The sequence below is a fragment of the Lacerta agilis genome, chromosome 4 (assembly GCF_009819535.1).
Source record: "Lacerta agilis isolate rLacAgi1 chromosome 4, rLacAgi1.pri, whole genome shotgun sequence".
NCBI lineage: Eukaryota > Metazoa > Chordata > Lepidosauria > Squamata > Lacertidae > Lacerta > Lacerta agilis.
In genome coordinates, this window is record NC_046315.1 from 74,565,761 (window position 1) to 74,587,641 (window position 21,881).

The following is a 21,881-nucleotide window of genomic DNA, read 5'->3' on the forward strand; positions in this document are numbered from 1 at the left end:
GTCAGTAATAAATAACAATATACTAAAAACGCCAGATCATTTATTGGTTTTAAAACTACCTCATCTGGGTCTCAAAGTTGCTTGCAGAAACAAAATTAAAATAGCAGCAGCAGTAAAACCTATAATTAAAGTACAGCACCATAAAATTACCCAAAAGAGGACTTGAGCAACAACAACAAAAGTCTCCAAGTCTCTCCTAAAGACGAACAAAGAAGAGGCCATGTGTATTTTCTTTTTGGGGGGGGGTGATTCCAAGGATATGGGGTCACCACAGAAAAGGCTTTGTCCTTTAATGCTTGTCAATATAACAGCTCTAGGCAGGGAGCCAGGCACCTTAAAAGCTCAGGCAGGTTCATATAGGTGCAGGTGGTTGTTCCGATAACCTAGACCCACACTTAGGACTTTAAAGACTAATACCAGAATCTTAAATTAGAACTGAAAATGAATAGATACAGAATTCTGCTTGCCAGAATGACAGCATGACTTAGTTGAAAATCACCTGTAGAAATAAGTTGAAGGTAGTCCGATATAGAAACATCTTTTCTGATTCGAATAAAGATGTATCTTGGTGTGTGTGTGTGTGTGTGTGTGTGTGTGTGTGTGTTGTTAAGTGACATTTCATTGTTTCTTCAGAGGATACAAAGGTTCAAAGTTTCTAGGAGGGTTTTTTCCTGCCTGAGAACATAAGCATATATTAGGCGCTTGTGGTTGCTTTTTTTGGCAGTTTGATATTTATCAGTGGCATCCCCCCCCCAGCTGTGATAATTTTGACAAGGAACATCTGGTTAATCAGTATTCATGCATTCTTCCTTTTAAAAAACCACAACAGCCTTTGTAGTTTAGCATTGAACAGGTTGCCTGCAAGTTATACTCAGGTGCCGTAGCAATGTTGCTCCTGCAGCAGGAAACAGAACTGTGTGCACTTTCTGTAGCACTGCCTCCTTTAATACGGGGTAGCACTGTGGAAGCTGCATTCTTGATTTGTTCACCCATCTGTCCTTTGAGCCAGTGCTAGAACTTGGGATGACTCGGGAAGTGGCAGAACTTGGGGGAATGAGAACAGCGCGCTTGTAGCTTTTGAGAGTGCCAATCTGCGCTGTGCATGGTTCATCTTGGGTCAGGACAGACTCCTAGGATGGCCTTGGAGGCTGAGACTAACTAGTAGGGTAAGTGGTAGTATAGTTGAGTGGGGCTGAAGGAGGAGTGGTGCAACAAGTAGAAAAGGGAGTTGGCAGTGAGCTTGCATAAAACATTTAGATCCAGAACTGGCCTCCACAGTCACTTACGGGACTCACTGTTAAGACCGTGTTCATGGAAGACAATCTTACGTGGCTACGAGTGGTCGCCAACGAAGAAGAAGAAGAAGAAGAAATATTTTCTAGGCTAAAGTCAGGTGGATAGCTCACTTGGTTAGAGCATGGTGCTGATAACACCAAGTTTTGCAAGTTTGATCCACGTAAGGGAGAGCTGCGTATTCCTGCATCTCAGTGGGTCGCACTAGATGAGCCTCAGGATCGCTTCCAACTCTTACAGTTCTGTGATTCTAAGCTTTCTTTGAACAATAGCATATTGGAAGAGACTTCAAGTTTAAATTTGACTGATACCAATTGTACAGTTAATGCTGCAAATAGAGCACCAGAACAATGTGTATTCTAGGTGGCATGTTGTTGATTTTGCAGGTAATTAGCTGGAAGGGAAAGGGGAGCTTCTTGTCGTTTTGGATTGTACAGGAGCGTATTTTGGTTACTGCTTTAAAACATCTTCACTGCCTCCAAAAAAAACCCCACATTTGTTTTTGTCATCTTGATGCAATCTGTCTTGCCTTCTCATTGACCTCCAGCACACCTATTTTTCAGAGTGCTTTTTAACTTTCATTCCTCGCTGCTGTCCTACAACTCATGGGCAGAAACCATGCATTTTGGCCAAGGAAAGGACAGCTGGTGATGCAGTCGTGTGCTTGTGTGAGCTGGGTTTATGATAACTGTTATAAGGATTGGTTAGTTTTTTTTCTGTTAAAACTGGGCAAAATATGGACAAGAAGGTACTGCAGTCAGATCCCCCCCCTTTCACTCTGATCATGCATCAGAATAAAAAATAAATAAATAAAAATATCATTCCATGATTAATCATTTCATGACTAACAACAGATTTAAGGCTGAACAATATGGTGTACAGAATGCATTTTGCAATACTGTTTTAAAACCACAAATATGCAATGTGCATGTACAGCTTCTGTGCCATTAGTGGTGTGTGCAACACTCTTTCGTCTTGTAAGGAAACTGCACATTTAGCTTTTGAGGTAGCCCATAACCTGAGGTTTCCTGTAAACAAAGGATATGTAAGTTAGAGTGGCTGCTTGCACACTTTGATAAAAGCAGGCTTTTACATACCCAACACCTGCATTTCAGGGGAACAATGTGAACAGGGTTAAGATACTTGACACGGTATCTCCAACCATGTTACTGTAAAATGGGTGGCACATTTGTGGGAATTTTTAGTCTTAGAATGGTATCCAACTGTGGAAGAATTGTAAAGATGAGGGAGGATATAATCCTGTCTTAAATATTATCTGTAGCAATTGTAGACCTTTCTCCGTGTATTTGCATTAAAAGAGAGTAAATGAAGTTCATATTCATAAAATCCATATTCATACTGCTGCTAATATGGTGGTGGATATTACAGTGTATCGGATGCTAAATATTTGTAAGGTATACCAGGTTCAAATGCATGAACACAAAGCTTGTGTGCGTGTGTGTCTTTCGATTTTCTTGTCTCTGCTGTAACCCCCTCCATTGCTCCAGCGTCGGATCAAAAAGCTGTATCTTAATAGTGATGTGATGGCATGCCAAAAGATATATTACACCAGTGGAGAACATCATAGGGCAACATTGAAAAAAGGGATGAGTGTTTGCAGGTGTGTCTTGATGTTTAACTTAAGTTCCTCCGACTCTGCTAGCCGACTTCTGACCTATTTCTGTGCTACAGTTCTTGTAACTCAAACCATGGTTTTGAAGAGATCCTGCTCTGCTTTAATTTGGGTCAACAAACTGTTATGGGGGGGAAGCTTGTTTCACAGATTGCTCAGTCCTATGAGGTGGGAACATTTACATTTGAAATTCAGTTAAGAGGAAGCTAGTGGCATGTTTCGAGGGCACGGGTGGCGCTGTGGTCTAAACCACTGAGCCTAGGGCTTGCCGATCAGAAGGTCGGCGGTTCGAATCCCCGCGACGGGGTGAGCTCTAGTTGCTCGGTCCCAGCTCCTGCCAACTTAGCAGTTCGAAAGCACGCCAGTGCAAGTAGATAAATAGGTACCGCTCCGGCGGGAAGGTAAACGGAATTTCCGTGTGCTGCTCTGGTTTTGCCAGAAGCGGCTTAGTCATGCTAGACACATGACCCGGAAAAACTGTCTGCAGACAAACTTCGGCTCCCTCGGCCAGTAAAGCAAGATGAGCGCCGCAACTGGACTTAACTGTCAGGGGTCCTTTACCTTTACCTTTTTAGTGGCATGTTTCTCCAAGTCATGGTTGGAGTTGGCCTGTTTTTGCATAAATTGATAACTGTGCCTTTAACTTTGAAAAAAATTGTGTGCTGATATGACTAAGTAGACATTCATAGCTGAGTGCCTTTTCCAGAAATGAATAATACCAGCATCACTTGGAAATTTGGGACCTTATCCTTGTAAGTTTGATTCCTGTAAGGTAACAGCTGCATATTCCTGCATTGCAGAGAGTTGGACTTGATGGGATTCCTTCCAACGCTACAATTCTATGATTTTTGCCCAGTCACTTTGCAGTAGTAGCAGCAAAGCATTAATATTGCTTTACCATCCCTGTAGTATATAGTCTTCTGTGTTGCTGCACTACACTCTTGCTTGTTCAGGTCAGGATCTCTGCTAGATCCGGTCAAAGGGAATATGTCCACAGATATGTTTGGTCCATAATGTGGTGGCACAGCAATTGTATGGGGCCACAAAAAAGGAGCTTGTGGATTGATTCTGCAAGCACCTTCAAAGCTGAGAATAATGTTGGAGACTAGGCACACTTCCCATCACAAAATTCTGGCAGTGACCAAATGTGGCTGACTGCTCAGGTTAACAATTATGTGTCCTTGGTTCAACTGAGAGTGCTATGATACATTGCAACTTGTTTTCTTTTTAAAAAGTTTTGTTTTAAAATACGCAAAATGCTTTTTGTTTTTGTTTTCGTGTTAAGCTTGTTTTGGTCGTGCGAGTGGATGCTCTTACGGGGGTGGGGGATAACCTAGCAACTGTTCATGCTGGCGGTATAGCTGTTAATGGGAGAATTTCAGCTTCCCATGTTCAAAATAATTTAAATTAATCTAAATGTGTATTGACAGTAAGAGGATCCAGAGCAGGCACAATTGTAATCTCCCTGTGGCCAGGTCATTTCATTGACCTGTGGTTTGACTATTTTGTGATTACTGTGTGTTAGCTCTGCATAACTCCCATGGAAGAAACCCTAAAAACTAGAACAGTCATTTTACCTAGAGTACAGCTGTTTTGTCTGCTGTTCTGCGATCCATTCCTTCAATGAGCAGATAGTTTTGTTGCTGCTATGTTGAAACGCAAGGTGTTACTGAGTCCATTAAAACTTTTTGTCAGGAAAGCAGGAATGGGGGTCTGGCTGATGTCGCTAGGCGTGATGGGGAGCCCATTTCTGCAATTTGTTAATACATTAAGATTTAATTGAGGAGGTGCTTGCAGACTTACAGAACATTACTGTAGCAACAAAATACTGAGTGGCACCAAAACCTGTATAAGGCAGAGGCGAGCTGAGTACATCTGTTCTGCTTTTGAAAAGATAAGTCACAGGGTCATTCCACATCAAATCAACACAAAAAACAAGGGTTTTGTCACCCACCGTCTCGGATTTTGATGTACACCCTTCCCTTATGGTTGAAAGAAACCCCCTTAATTTCCCCCCCTCTATCTCAAACGGTTTTAATTTTATAGCATGATTCATGAAATCTCCGTTGTCTGTCCCTCTTGAGACCCTCAGCACATGTACACCCTCCCCATAACCAATGATCTCTTTGAAATTTTACACAGAGCTCAATAAGAGGATGAGATGGGGGGGATTTAAGGGGGGTTCCTTCAACCATAAGGGAAGGGTGTACACCAAGTTTCATCAAAATCCGAGGTGGTGGGTGACATGCCCATGTTGACATGACGTGGAATGACCCCACAGTTACTTGGATCTTCCTCTTGCATTTATTACACAGCAATAGTATATTGCAAGACAGAGCAAAAGGACTATAAGCGAAACTGGATATTAATTTTAGGTGCATAGAGTCAACAGAAGCCAATTGTGTGATGTGATCTGGTGGTTAGCGGGCCTATTGAATTTCCCCACAAGTGAAGTACAGGCGTATCTCTGGTTACGCTTGCTTCAGGTTGCGTTCGTCACGGGATACGAAGGCGCTGAACCCGGAAGTATCGGAACGGGTTACTTCCGGGTGCGGCACTTTGCGCATGCGCAGAAGTGCCGGGTCACGCTGCGCACATGCGCAGATACGCTTCAGGTTAAGGGCTTTTCATGTTGCGAACGGGGCTCTGGAACAGATCCCGTTCGCAACCGGAGGTACCACTGTACCATCATGGGTGGTAGAAGGTTATTTTCCTTATGAAGATAAACATTATATAGCCTACGAACAATATCCTAAACACTAATCCTTAAATCAATTTCTTGCTCCAAATACTTCCCATCTTTACCTGCCTCTTGTTTCCTCTTTCTTTGCCGTAGGCCAAACAGTTAGTACTTGTTTCTTTGGGGCTCTTTTGGAGATCTTATCAGCCCTTGCGTTGAGTTGCACCACCTCATTCTAAAAGTCCCTTTCAGGTTGCAGAAATGTTTTTGCATTGTTTTTTCAGTAGAAGATTAGGAGTGCAGAATTTTGAGAGAGGGCGAGGGTCAAAGGGATCTACATGCTGACTAGCTGTATAGTAAAGAAATTGTAATGAGCTATCCTAGCTGGGGAAAACCAATTGTAACATGAATGGGGTGAGGATTTCTATATGCTCATTGGCACTCTCGTCTCTTGTGAGTTATGTGTTCCTTCTAAGATGAAAGAAAACAGACAAAAGAAATCACTGGGTTAAAGCTGACCAAAAGTCCTGAGGTAGCACTGTTATCAATTTACGATGGGATGGAAGGTTTATAGGCTATGAAGGACTCGCTCACAAATTTATTGACAGCTGCACAAATTATTATAGCTAGGAAGTGGAAGGGGCAAGCAGAATATAAAATGAAGGAATGGTATAAACAGGTGTGGGATATAGCTATTAATGATAAATTAACATGTGCCATTAAGGTAAGATGGGGAATATGCAGGAGAAATGATTTTGAGGAGATATGGAGGGTGGTTGTAGAATTTGTACTGTTGAAACGGAAAGGGGTCAAACCATCGCAAGAGGTATTGAAATTTTGGGAGGTTGGATAGTTACAATGGAACAGTCTCGGTGGTGGGGTGCACATTTTTATTCTTATTTATTTTTGATTATTACTTTTGTCAAAATTTGGAAAAAAAGAAAACAGTTTTGGATCAGGATAATTGTTCTGGAGCATTTTAAGTCTTTGTATTGCTTTAAAAGGGAACATCAGCAACCGATTAAAACCTACCCAAGAATGACACAGGTTCATTCAAGCAGTGGATAGTAAAGGATGAGCAATCATATTAGAGAAGTTCAGCAAAATATTTCATCCACACTCATTGTTCAGGTTAGATTTCAAGTAGTATATTATGGGAGTTTCATTAAAACAAAAATGACTGGTTTTGCCGTTCTTAAGTTGTATTTCCTTTCACTCTGCATCTCATTGTCTTGATTCTAATCTTCACATCCTCCTGAAGTTTATAATCTCTTCTCCCCTAAAATGAAACTAAACTTCCAGCATCTGCAATAAATTGCAGACCAACAAATTAGATGCAGTGTGATGAGAATCCTTGAGGCAGGATCATGAAGTAGTCAAACTGTGTGGTGGCTAGGTAAATTTCTGCTTAGACTGTACCACATGTGCACAAAGTTGTTGGAAGCAGATCAGAAAAAGGGTGAGGGGCTGATCTGGACCTATTCTACGGGAATGTAGTTTAGTGCTGCATCAGAAACGTAGTGTTTTTGCTCTGCAAGGATGTTCTTACTTTTTAAAGCTTGCTCTATGTTTTCAATCTTCAATGGTGAAACGGAGGAGTATGTGCAGTTTTTCAATGAATGTATTTGTTTCATGACAGAGGGACTCCATGAAAGATGACAGAAGAAGTTATTGTTATAGCAAAGTGGGATTACACTGCACAACAGGACCAAGAACTTGACATAAAGAAGAATGAGCGCCTCTGGCTGTTAGATGATTCCAAAACATGGTGGAGGGTAAGAAACGCAGCCAACAAAACAGGATATGTGCCATCAAATTATGTTGAGAGGAAGAACAGCTTGAAGAAGGGTTCCTTGGTTAAAAATCTGAAAGACACATTGGGTAAGTCCTTTTGGAGTCTTGCATTAATTCTTTTCAGAAACCAATTATGTTAAAACGCCTGTAGGGTGAACATCATGTCAGCATTGCATATGAAAAGGAGTGTGGATATTTGCTCTTAATTTGGAGCTCATAATTTTAAGCAGTGGAGAATTCGTTATTGTAAGAAGCTATTTTTGTATTATCAAGAGGAAATGCAAGTAGAGAGAAATTTTCTTTTGTCTCTAATCTGTTTATCAGATTTTCTTAAGAATGCACACGCCACACTCCCTGTTTTCCCCTACAAAAAGAAAGGCTTTAAAATACGTCACGTGTACTGGTAGCGCCAACACTTTGGATTGTGTTGTGTTGTGGGTTTTTTTTGGGTTTTTTTTGGTATACCGTATTTTCCGGCGTATAAGACGACCCCCAACTTTTCCAATTAAAATATAGGGTTTGAGATATACTCAACCGCAGATTCTCCACCCGGCATATAAGACAACCCCTGACTTTTGAGAAGATTTTCCTGGATTTTAAAGTAGTCTTATACGCCAGAATATACAGTACTTATGTCGAGTCGTGCACATGGGCAGTTGTTGTGAAATTTACAAAAGCTTTTATCTCTTAATGGCCTTTATTTTTTAATTTCTCATGGGGACTTCACTGATTAAAGAAGAATGACTGGTGATCCTGATTTTTAGCTGGATTGGTCTCCTTTCATGGTAACTTTCAATTTGTTAGACTCATCTGAAAATTTTTAGTGGTATTGGACTAAGTTATACTTGGGCCCATTAATGTCAGTGGGTCTATTCTATCTTAGCTGTGCTCATTCAGTGAGTCTACTCTTGAGTTGAACTTCCTTGAATACCACTCTATCTCTTCCTCAGCTACCTCCGTGTGGTGCAGCCTGTGGGCTCCTGGGCTTTGTTTTATAGCATGCTGAATTTTCTCTAGCCTTGTACCAAAGTGATGGCGAGAGTTGAATGATCTCCATTTATCCTCCAATTGCTACATCAGGAATTCTTTCCGCTTTTGTTCTACTTTAACCATAAGTGGCATTTGCTTAATTTATGTGATCATCGAAAAAGCCGAGCAGTTCTTGCTTTGTACTTTGAGGATAAATATTGTGTCTCTGAGTCAGAGGTTTTAAAACTTTTTGAGTCCACGACTCCCTTGACCAACTACATTCTTTCTGCGGTACCCCTGTGGGGCTCAGGAGTCCAGTTATGTCACCCCTCACCTGCATAGCTGGCAGCCCCTCACCCTTTTTTGAACACCCTCCCTTATGGAGTGTTCCCTCAGCCTCCTCTCCTTGAGAACCCTCTGGGCAGCCGCTGCTGCCACCCCTGGTCTCTGAACTTCCCCCCACAACCTTTGTTGAGAAGCAGAGGCATAAGAGGGCATCAGAAGAGGGAGGGAAGGAAAGAGGGGCAGGTGCCATTGTTGCTCGCAGCACATCTGACCACCCTTCATGGCACACCATGGTGCCTTGGAAATCACTCCTCTAAGTGATGCCTGTCTTTTATAATCCTATACCTTTTGTTTGTGTGTTCCTTCCTCTCCATGTTTCTATATTTATTACTACCATTTAGTTGCTGCTATGTTTTGTCCTTTGCCGAATTCAGTTACTGCCTACTGGAGACCTAATTTTTTATCTTTACATGAGTGAGCAGATATGCAAATCTGTGGTGGGAGAGGTGGTGCATTTCATGTGATTATTTGAGAATGTGTACCAGAAACACATAGTCTTTCTCTCTCATATGGAATTTCTAATTTATGATGCAACTCATTGCTTGCTTTAAATGCACTAGACTAAGTTGCCAAACTTATGCAGTTTTCTGATATCATTTTGCCGTGTTCCTCCACTTCCGCTTCACATAATTGGCTGTGATTGGCAGAATGGAAAACTAGACAGGATAATGATGCTGGGGTGATGATAATCAGTTTTCCTAGTTCCCCCAATAAATTTTATTGAATCTTTTCATTATACAATACAATAAAAAAACAAACTAATCTAAATTGAAAGCAAAAACAAAGAAGAGCAAAGAAAGTAGAAGGCCCTCACTCCAAGGTAGATCTCAATCTTAGTCTCACTCAGAAGCGGGTGGACCCTCTCACCTGGGAGCTTTTCTTTCTTCTCCCAGCCCCCTCACCTTAGGAAATCTTCCCTTCCCTGCCTCTCACACAGGGTCCTTCACCAGCCAGCCATCAACGTTCATGTGCGTACAATCCTGTAAAGATGGTGCCCCTATCTTGTAAGAATTCACCATGCCCCTGCATCTACCAATAAAAATATATGTTAAAAAATGTGTCCTTTTGATGACACAAAGCAAGAGATTTTACCAGTTAAGATATCATTCCCACCCCCCATAGCCCTGGCTGGTATTTCAGTGAACCAGCTTAATTTTGCCTGTTGATAGTGAGGCAAAAACTACATTATGATCTAGATCTAGCCCTAGTAGTTGGTAACTATTAACCTGGAATGGGGATACAGATCCTGCCCACCTCAAAATGCTCATGCACACAGTCCAGCAGGGCCTGGGTGAGAACTCCATTGTAGATGTGCAACCGAGTGTGAATTTGTTTCAGAACAGAGACATATTTTTTTTAGGTTAGAGTGTCTTGCATGAAGTGTGATCAGTGCCTTGTCAGTCAAAGGTCTTGACTTCATGTTCTATTTAATAAAAACGAGGCTGTATATCTTTGAAGGTAGTAAGGCTTCAGACACATGTTTCTTCTGATGTATAATTAGATGCTGATGTAACAGAACACATTGTGCTGTTTGGTGTTTTGATTGTAGTTGTTGGTAGTTGTTCAAGCAGAAAAACCGAGCAAATGCTGGAATTAACAGCATTTGCCCAGTAGCGAAGATTTGTTTGCCGCTTTATAGCAACATAGCTTCTTTTCCTTTTCATTCTCAGTTCATTTCCTGAAAATTTGACAATTTTTTTTAAAAGGTACATTCATCCCAATGCTCACCAAACATGTGTATGTAAACTGATAATATATAGTACCAAAAAAAGTATTGTGTATTCATCCAAGCAACTTACAAATTATTTATAAACCATGGCTTCATCAATTTTAGATGTCTCTTTCAATGAATTGGGAATGATAATTTAAAAAAAAAAGTGAACTTTTACCTTATCTTAATAGATGTGACGGGAGATCCATGATTAGGATCTACTCTGTTTTCTTTTTCTTTTTTTAAAAGAATAGTGGCTGCTTGGTCCCTGAATTGGATTGGCACTGGCGAAGGATACCAATCTTCTTCCCCACCTGCCCTCCATGCCAGTTAATAGCTGGCAGAAGGAAGACCATGAAGTGAGGGAAGGTTTAATCTCTTCTTGCAGTCCCTACCTTGTTAAGGTCTTATTTGGTTCTTAATAAATTCCTTGGGTTGTGTGTGTGCTTTTTTAATGGAGATCCTAATGGATCACATGTATTTGCGTCTTTAAGAAATGTGAAGAAGGGCAGCAAGACAGAAGGAATGATAAAAACGGCAAGGCTCCATCCATTGAACTGTGTTCCTGCCCACTTCACTGTCTCCATCCAGCTCAGCCACATTCTAGATAGGTTTAGCTTCTAGGGGAGCGAATTCTGTAATTGCTAGGTCAGCCATGGAAAGTTCCCCTTTATGTACACTTGCCATTTAGGTCTAAATGCTTTATAGGTCAAATCTAAGTTTCATGAATTGTGCCTGGAAGCCAGAGTTTCACTGTGCCACTACTGTATGCTCGCAGTGACCTCTCTGGTTAGAAGGCCCACCACATTTATCACTAGCTTCAGGCTTAGGAGGAGAGGCCTGCTCAAAATATAGCCTTGAGTTCATGAGGGCATAAATGACAATTGCTTGATATGAATTTTGAAAGCTAGATAGTGTTGGTGAAAATTGTTCCTGGCTTTCCGCACTCTGAAATCTTGACCGTAGGTTTTGTCAGATATTGTGACAGTAAAACACAAGGATTAACCGTACCTGGAACACTTTGGAAATATATATATTTTTTAAAAAATTGTCCGGAATTTGTTTCTAATTGTTGCTGTGGAGTCTTTGTTGATAATAGGACGTCCCTGCCTTTTAACAGCACTTAATGCACCAATACACTGAGTGTGGTGATTATTTCAGCAATATTTGGATTTGGTAGCACAGATATTCACAGTTCTTGTCTTTACAGTTTTATGATTGTTTAAAGTTAAATACGTCGTATGCCTGTCACTTGGTTTTTCTTTTTTTTCACTTAGCTTCCTGTTTGTTTGAAAGTTTGCTGGAAACTGTCAGTTATTTCCTTTTTTGAAGCAACGTGCTTTTGTTAGCAGCCAGGATGCCTCAGGTGCCACCCCTCCCCATTTCACCACCAAAGGAAATGTAGCATTTGTTTAGATGTTGGCTTTGTTGTCTGAGAACTTTCACTAAGCTATACCCTTCCCAAAAGGGCTTTTTTATCCTGTTATGTGCACTTACCCCTTTTTAAGTCTTGGTTTGCATGGCCATTCTGTCTGGAGTTAATAGGATTGTGACCAAATGTTTACAAATCTCACTCTAGAGAGAATTACTTTGCCCGAACAGAACTCTTGAGCCTACAGCCTTAAATTTGAGGGTCCTCCATTTTGTACACAGTTTATTAGCCTCAGTTCAAAATCACCCATTTATTTTTATTGGTCAATTGGTTTTTGTGGGCCTGTTTCCAAGGTGTCCAGAAGAAACGGTTCTGATATCTGGTTTCAGGTACAGAAATAAATCAGGATTCTTGTTTTCCAATTGATTTTGAGAGCTGCTTCACACTGGACTTCATCACTAGATACTGGCATTATTAAATTGCATGCATGGATGGATAGATATCAGTCAATAGGTGGAGCATGCAGTAATTCATTTGCTTATTTCTGAAATTTGTTCCTATCCTTCAATAATCAAGAAGCCTGAGATTGTACATCCCCTGACATTAGCTCAAGCATAACAACAACAACAACAACAACAACAACAACAACAACAACAACAACAACAACCCCACCATTCACTTTGGGGTCCAAAGATGAGTGTGTTACAGTTGTTTAAATTACAATATCATAGAATTGTAAAGTTGGAAGCAACTACATGGGTCATCTAGTCCAGCCCCATGCAATCTAGGTATGTTTTGGGCCAATGTGGGGCTCAAACCCACAACCCTGAGAGTAAGAGTCTCATGCTCCGCCAACTGAGCTAACCCAGCTTTATGGAGCTAAAACAATTGGAAGTGAATTATTCACAAGAGGATGGTGGGTCCTATCTATTGATATGGTGTCAAAACCCAGGTAAAGAGCTTGTGGTGGAAACTGCCTAATGTTGATGCCAAGCACACCTCTGTGAGGAGGGAAGTGCACAATTTAGGGGCTGCCACAGAGAAGGCCCTCTCTTCAGTAGTCTTTAATGGCACTGCTGCACCATAAGCTCTCAGTTGCTGATTCACACACATGTATTTATCAAGTTCTATCTCAGGAAAGGATAAGCAAAGATTACACAAATCTCTAGTAAGCAATTGTCAAATGGAGTGATATTGGAATGAAGATGTTGAGCTGCTTCACACAGCTGGTTTTTACCCAATTGTGATTTGTCTCATCATGCAAACCATTGACCATGGTTTGTTGTTGCTTTGTGAACTGTGGCGTGTCCTAATATGGCATGTCTTCAGCGTGGTTTGTTTGCCTGCCCCAGCCCAGGCATGTGCCAACCTATAGAGCCCGGCTGCAAGAGCAGTGTGGAAACAAAAATCCCACTCAAGTCTGAGTGACTCTCAATGGTGCTTTGCCTGAAGAACTTCCTCCTAACTCTGCTTGGAAACGAGCTCCTTCCCCACCCCACTCTTCTACCTCCCCGTCCTCACAAGAAACAGCTTTGCCTTGCAGGTGCCATGCTGCCAAGGAGAGGAAAACCTAAAGCAGGCATAGCTCACTACTTCTTACTAACATCCATACAGGGATAAATAGCAAAGCAATGAAGTTTAATGAACAGGTTATAATGATATTCCAACTTAACCTTATTAAATGGTAGCAACAATTTATACGTGCAATCATCTGGAAGAAATAAAATCAGGCTTTCATGTGGATAAAACTGAGAAAGTTTTAGAAATGCGGAAGGTGTGCAGTCCTGTATATACTTTTAGATATGGGGTTGCCCATCCACCCCATTCACACAGGAAACCAAAGACCACCACAGCCAACCACAAATGAACAATCACACCCTATGCCAATCCTGACCTCTCACCGCCAAAGAAACACAAGCAAACAACAGAGAACCAACACAAACGACGCTGACACCAAATCCTACATATACTAAGGAAAATAGAAACATTGTCTCCCCATCCCACCCACCTCCTTCCCCCTTCCTCCCCCTAATGTCTCAACAGCCAAAATTGTTCTGTAAAAATGTTACATGGAAAAATACGAGAGACATTGCACACACCTTTGTAAACCAAGAAAATATTTAATTAAAAAAATCCTTAAAAAAAATATGGGGTTGCGAGACCCCGTAGTAGAAGTAGAGTGAAAACCTTTCAGCACAGCCCCTGCCTCTCAACCCTACCTCACAGGGTTGTTGTGGAGATTAAATGAGAAAGGGGAGAACCATGTACACCATGTTTTTGGCAAAAAAAAGGTGGGATATAAATGATGGGGATGGTGATAATGATATAATCCTTCTTTGGCGATCACTTGTATCTGAGTAAGATTGTCTTCCATAAACACGGTTTTAACAGTGAGTCCATAAGTGACTGTGGAGGCCAATTCTGGATCCACACGTCCTTCCACAGTGGGGACGTAGGTTTCCAGGTGGGAGTTGATCACGGTGAGGATTTGCCAGGTGTGCCTTCCTCTTAGCACGTTTCTTTCTTTCGTCCTGAGTTCGAGCGTCTTCAAAACCGATGACACCTTTGGTAAAGGCTGTTCTCCAGTTGGGAGTGCTCGCAGGCCTGTGTTTCCCTGGGAGATACAATATCATCTCCCTTGCAAAAAAGGAACCAGCAGATGTGCCATCATGAGAGTCCATGGCTCTCAGCAGATGGCATCCTAGAGAGTAAGCGCAGTGTTCTGGTCATCTGAAGAGCACTCAGAGTTCATTGATCTCTGAATCTTGCCACACATGCAGAGGGACTAGCACATTGGTCTCGCCAAGATATATCGTTTCTGTCTGGCCCAACAAGGAGATGTTCCTATGGAATTGCCACTGTTGGAAGAAAATGAATGTTTGGAAGAAGGTCACCACTCACAAGCAGTTGAGAGTGGAAGCTAGGGTGATCTTCTATATTGTGGTTTTTGGCATCGGTATCTCTGACCAGCATCGGTGGAATAGACCCTGATCAGTTCCATGACTACACCAGACCAGACTCCAGCTGCCCCAGGAACATGTGACTCACTAAGGCCTGTCCTACAAATTGGCTCTCAGGCCGTGAGTAGAGGGGGGGAAATGGTCACTATAGCTGATGCTGCTGTTCAGGAAACGTCTGGTCCTGCCAGCTCCACTTCAAGCAAAGAGGCAACACACCCACTGCCAATGTGTTCCTATCCCCCCTAAGCCCAACTGAACATTGCACTTTACTCTCCCAGCATAATTTCGCACACAACTCATGAGAAAGAGAGTTCTAACAGTTCCCTTCTCACCCTCCCCTCCCCCCACATTTATAAGGCAAGAATCACACACAACAACATGAGTTAGTGCTAGAAGAGGTGCCATTAACCAATGCACAGAGGACAGCAAGGCTGAGGAACAGGAAGAAGACTGTGATTGTGTACAGATCACAAAGAACTTAGCAAATGTTGCTGCAGACGCAGGAAATAGGGTGGTCAGAGCTCTTTTTATGAGCTGGACAAATGTGAAGCTGAGCACAGATTTCAGGACAGACAAGTTTCAGCCTGGTCCGTGAGGCATGTCAGTACAAGTGTTCGGTGAACAGATGGACACAGCTATGAGGCAGTCAGATGCTGCTTTTGGGCGGTGCTTCGCCAAGAGAGTTGCCTTGCTACAGAGACAGAGTCGCATTTTGGAGCGCCTTGCTGAAGCCATGATTGCTCTACTAGTTGCACTCTGTCACCATAACAGATCTATCAGCCAGTGAGAACACATGACACTTGACTATGCACAAGACCCATTTCAGCACCTACGCAATCCCCTTCCACTCCCTCAGACTCCCTCAGTTCCTAGTGATCTTTACGTTGCCATATTTCTCCCTGGGAACCAAGAATAGGAGCAAATGGGGGAGGGAAAGGGGAAAATTCCCAGTAATGAGTAATTTTTATTTGACAGTCAATTCGCTAAAAAAAAGTTGTGTGTTTACGTACATCAAGCTGCTTCTGAGGTAGGAGCGAAGTGTGGCAAGTTGTCGTAGTGTGGGAACTGCTGCTGCTGTATGAAGTTTAAAATATAGACATTATTTAAAACGTTTACTAATTAAAATGAAGTTCTTTTGCTTTCTGCACCAAAAATGAATTTTTCTTTTTTTTTAAATTGTAAAACCGGATTTGCAATAACTTCAAATTTTAAATTATTGAAACATTAAGAAATTAGTTACTTGGAAATAGCGTGATTCTGTCACTCTAAAACTGGGAATATGTGTGGGGTTTTGTTGGATAGTCAACAATTAAAAAAAATCGGTAAAGTCATAAGTAAAGGGAGGAAAGTGCTCTAAAAGCACACAAAAGTTAATATTCAGGCCTTTGTATCAGCACTAATTTGCCTATCTTGAGTCTGGAGAAAGAAGTCTTAATTGACCAAGGTTAGTTAATTGTACCAGTTATAGTTTGTGCTTCATTCAAAACCAAAGTGAACATAATAAAAATAAGAGTTCTTCAACCACCCTTCTCGGTAATACCCCTCCCCACTCCCTCACTATATTTAAGGGTCTGGTGACTTCCATTTCAGTGTATCTGAAGAAGTGTGCATGCACAAGGAAGCTCGTACCAAGAACTAACTTAGTTGGTCTCAAAGGTGCTACTGGAAGGAATTTTTTTTGTTTTGTTTTGTTCAGTCATGCTTTGGCTTTGCATTTTGCAAAGAGATAACAGGTCACAGATATTTCTATGAACAAAAAAGAGCTTGTGATGTGTGGTACATACAGATAAATTCTGAAGAGCTGCTTTCTGTAGAGATCTCAAAAGAGATGCCATGATGATTAAGCCAGATGTCAGGATGACTTCATGACACTGCTGAACCTTAGGAAATGTTCTTGCATAATGAGGGGATGAACAGCAAGATATGGATGCTTAAAGCAAACGAACCATCTTTTCCTTCACCCGAGGCAACAAAATAACCTAAGTCTAACCCTGGCCCTCTGTGTTGCCGGAGTACCAAATGCTTTTTCACTTGACAATTAACACCTATAGATAACTAATGAAAATGGAAGTATATGGTGTAATCCTCACTGAAGCAGGGAAGAGTCAGATTTACAACACAAACATTTTCTGTGTCTGTACAGTCAAGTTTTGTTTTTGTTTCGCTTCATTTTGCCCTTTGTATTCTTATATTTTTGCTTCCGATTGTCAACTGAAGCTCTTAATGTTTTATGTGTATTTAAAGCTTTATTTCATAACAGCTATTTAGAAAATAATCTTGAGTGCCCACGTGCACCCTCCATTCTGCTGCCATTTTTCAGCAGCTAAAATTGGCTTAATTTTTCTGAGAATAATGATACCGACTCAGTTAACATACATGCAGGTGGCATATGCCAAACAAAAACTATAAGCAGACTATATATTTGTCAGATGCCTACATTACTTCTCTTTTAGCTGCCACCTAAAAGTTTATTTGCCCTGACCTTTGGCAGCGTCTGATTGGAGTTAATTTCTTTGTTTCGCTTACTTGGTGTTCAGCTGCTAGATCTGCTGTTGTTTTGTGTTTATATTCACTGGTTCTTATTTTGTTGTAATGGATTGCACCTATTTGTTGTGAGCTGCCTTGGAGACTAACATTTGGTGGAAATGTGGAATGTAACACTTTGAAATTCTCTGCATATTTACCCAGAAATAAATTCCTGCTGAGTTCAGCAAGACTCAGTTCCTAGTAGGGATGCTCTGGAACCTTTGTCCCTAATCCACATTAGGGTGGTTCATAAATTATTATTATTTTTAAAATGCCTGCTCCAAAGGTCTTATCTTACTTCTCTAGGGATTATATAACTATATCTGAAATTTCATGCATATCTTGACCCTGCTCCGCTGTATTGAAATTTCAGCCTTCACGACATAGGAAAACGGCCAAGTAAACAGCTGTTTTCGTGGAGGGAGGGTCAAGATATTAACTGATATTAACATTTTTTTAAAAAGTTTTTTTTTTTATGAACCACCCTAATCCACATAGCTTTATACAAATTGTTTTCAGGTTTGTTAAATCAAAATGGCTAATGTAATATCTTTAAACCAGTGACAGCCATCACAGTCAATCGTAGCCTTAAGGATTTTTAATTATAAAGTTTGTTATCTATCCATCTGTCTATCATCCAACAGCAAACTTTATCCCAAAACATCATCTCCTCTAGACTATGTGAACGATGGAAGGCGAGGCGAGAATCTGCTTTTCAAACATCGAAATTGTGATACGACATTAAATCAGCGTCATTTACAGAAATGGCAGCATGTTAAATCTGGGACTTCTCCTCTGCCTGTTCCAGCTTTTGCTTCTTTTGTGTGTTTCCCTGTGTCCCCTACAACAAGATGCAGTGAAAACCCTGCAGAAAATAATAAAGAGATGATTAAGCATGCCAGTCTCTCGATCTCTCTGTATGGTAGTTAATGACGACATTTTTGGAAGTTACGGTTGCCTGATACAAAACACGCAATTCTATTTATGGAGTGTAGCATGATAAACTGTCAAATAGTGAGTACCATATGCAAACAGCTTTTGAAGAATTTCTAAGCGACTTTATGACTTTTCCCTGACTGAGGTTACGTAAGCTAATTCTCTCTTTCCGCATCTAAGCTCAGAATAGTGGTATGGCTGTTGCAACTGTTCTCCCTCACGCACCACAAGTTCTCTTTCCATTTTAATTTTTGTTTGTTTAAAATAGTATAATAAAGTAAGCCAAATAATTCAAGCAAGCCTAGGACAATTGTTCCCGTTTTTTTTTTTAAACAAAGCTAGCAAAATGCCTTCAGTCATGGGGAGAGTATAGAAAGAAGGAGTGGTTGCTGGAAGATACGTCTATTTCAGGGGGAGAAGAGAAATATTGGGCCATCTGGTTTCTCTGTCTGTGGAGCCCAGGCTACTTTATTTTGGGCATGATAAACAAAATTTGCTACCACATGCGGAGCACCACTTCGTGAAATTGGGGGCTAAATTTGGTAATCCCAGTTCCTTAGTGGGAGCAATTTTGCTTCCTCTCCCCCTTCAGAAAAAGAGTTCTGTCAAATTGCAGCCTGTTTCAATTAGGTTTCGTGGGACAAAACAAACTATGGAGAATTCAGCCTGATCCTGCCTGTGTATTATTTGCCCTTCACTCCCTGCAGAGTTCAAGATATCACTGAAGTTGTTTGTTTTTAAAGGATAACAACAATTGGACATACTTACCTATTCCATTGACATCTTGTGCCTTTAAAGTGATTAAATGCCCTTTGACTCATTCCCTACCTTCCCCAGAGACAAAAATACGATTCCTGATATCAACCGTTATAAATAGGACACAATAGGTGATGTGTTCTGCTTCTTATTGTTCAAATCCTGACCATTTCTATTGTCAACTTCCGTCCATGTCTTCAGGAAACCTAGAGCATAATTGGTCCATGTTTACTCATAAGTATACCTTGCGTTCAGTGGTAAGGGTGGATAGGACTGTAGACTTAGTGTTGCAAGTAAGTGACCTGCATAAGTGCCTGGTTTATACGCCTGGCGTCTAACAGAAACTGCCAATTCCACAACTGTTCCATTAAGTAGTTGATGTTTTGCTGCAAAAGCTGTGTGAGCCAACTGGCCCATTTTTTTTCTGAGGGGAAGGAAGAATTATACTCCTGAGTAGTAGAACCACTCTGGTTATCATATTTCCAGCAGATAACATTTTATTTGCTACCCCCAAAGATGGGAAATACCTCAGCAAGAGATATGCAAAATATGCAAAAAACCATCCATGTACTTTTCAGCTGCAAGCTTGTACTTTTTTCTGGATACAATTGTAAAGCAGGGCTTGCAGTTCAACTGCATGTTACACACTTTTTCGTGGAATATGGAGTTTATATTTGTCTTTAGTCCAGTCAGGATTGAGAGAGGGTCTCTGTCTGGGGGGGGGGGGAATGACCCCATCACCCAAATTTAGTTTTAAAAGAAATCTGTGGAGAAAAGGGAAGGTGAAACTTGAGTGGAGTTACTAAGAATTAAATACAGGGCTTTGTTTCTGCGGAAAATAGCATTTCGTGTTTGGAGCCAGCCTTGCCAATTACTGAAATGTCCCGTCCCCCCCAACAGCTTTCTGCCTTAAAACAGTTCCCCACCCCTTCCCCTAATGGCTGGACAATGCTGGGAAAAGGGATGGGGGATTGTGTTCCAGCTGTGGCTTTTGATACCATACCATCTAGTGATTATAAGTTTCTGAATTGGCTCTGTGGTTTGGAAGTTTGGGGCATGGTGATATAGTTGTTCCATTCTTATTTGCAGGGCTGTTTCCGGAAGGGCTTTTTTGCTTCATTCCCTGCTTGGCGCTTCTGCCGTGGGGTACCCTCAGCTTGTCATTTGTACTTTCAGATTTGTGGGGATTTGGCGGACATCTGAATTCGGTGAAGTGCTGGAAGTCTGGACTTTGTTTTAAAAAAAAAAAGCTGGATGATGGTCAGTAATGGGACACTCAGGTCTAACAACGTGGAGTTTCTGTGGGTAAACAATTCACAGATTCAGAGAGATGGTATTCCATCTGTTTGTGATGACTGTGCACTTCTTCTCATGGACCAAGTTTGCAAATTGGGGTGTTCCTTGATCCTGTTTTGTTGCTGGATGCCCAAGTATAAAGTACCCTTTACTGATTTCCTTTCAGCTTTTTTTGGGGGGGGGTTTATATATTGAATTGGATTTGGGGAAAGTCTATGCCTAATCATCATATTTGGCAAGCAACTTTTGCAATTACCGTATTTTTCGCTCCATAAGACGCACTTTTTTCCTGCTAAAAAGTAAGGGCAAATGTCATGCGTCTTATGGAGCGAATTTGTGGTCCCTGGAGACTGAATGCCCGAATGCGGTGTGCGCCGTTGCCCCGCCTTCCCAGGTTGCCAGCGGCCTCCCCTTTCCCCTGATGGCTCCGGGGATGTTGGCCGGAGGATGGTGAGACAAGGAAGTTGCCGAGAGAGGCGAGGAAGAGGACAGAGAGGAGGGGGACCGAGAAGCGGGGCGAAGGGAGAGGAGGTAGGTTGCCGCGAGTGGAAAGGCAAAGGCAAAGGAGAGGCACCAGAGAAGGGGAGAAATTGCAGGTGTCACCTGAGGAGTTTGGGCGAAAGGGATGGAGAGGAGGAGGCTGGAAAAGGGACCTGTGCTGCTTGGAGAGGGGGAGAAAAAAAGTGAATAGGAAGGAAAGCCTCCCAAGCCTCTGCGGGGATTGCTCTCCTTCCGAGGAGGCTGTGATTCAGAATTTTTTTTCCTCTTGTTTTCCTCCTCTAAAAACTAGGTGTGTCTTATGGTCAGGTGTGTGTTAAGGAGTGAAAAATACAGTAACTGACAGTACCGACTTGTATGACCCAAAACTATAACTGAATAATAAAACAGCTGGCCAGCCTCTCTCCTATATAACTGATAAAATACTGAGGAGTGTAGGCTAACAGAAGAGCCACTGCTTTCAGCATTTCTGTTCTTTCATCCAGAGAATACCAAGAGTTTAAAATGCTGAATTGAAGTAACTAATCAGCAGAGCCTGTGAATGTGCAAAAACATGTGGAGGCTTGGTATGAACCTGCTTTCGTTGCAAATCGAGTGTTGCAAACTATAATTAGAAAATGGCACAAGTCTGCAGAAACAGGTATCTTTATCTGCTGCCAAAATATATGGAATGAAAAGTACAGATTTCTTCATAGTGCTGAATGTTGCCAGCTATGTCAGTGCTGCTGAGATGGGTTGGTTTGTTTGTTTGTTTTGGAGGAGGGACTTGAGCAGGAGACACTGACTCTTGACCAGTGTTAGAAACTCCGATATATAAGCTAGGTGCCAAATGGCTCCTTGAACCAGGATTATGGTCGCCAAACCGCAATGTCAAGCTGCCATTTGGGGACCAGACAGCTCAAAAGTCGTATTTTTCCGTACAACTTTTTGGTTCCTGAAATTTGTTCTGATTGGGCAGATAAAATACCATGGACAGAATTCTACAGGATGTGTTGGTAGTGTGTGAAAACAGTCAAGATCCAAGGATCCCCAGGCACGCACCTCCAGATGGTGGATATGTCAGGCACATCATGACACCTGGGCATCTTCACTTGGTTACAAGTGACTGATAG

At 41.6% G+C, this 21,881-nt stretch overlaps 1 protein-coding gene across 2 annotated transcripts in view; it reads left to right on the forward strand.

The window, feature by feature from the left end:
- Positions 1-21,881, forward strand: part of NCK2 (NCK adaptor protein 2) — a 68,186-nt gene that overhangs the window by 34,344 nt on the left and 11,961 nt on the right. For both annotated transcript variants that reach the window (XM_033147652.1, XM_033147651.1), the window contains one exon: positions 7,246-7,487. In XM_033147652.1, the coding sequence (XP_033003543.1) occupies positions 7,262-7,487 (226 nt within the window). In that variant the 5' untranslated portion in view covers positions 7,246-7,261. The remainder of the gene's footprint in view (positions 1-7,245; positions 7,488-21,881) is intronic.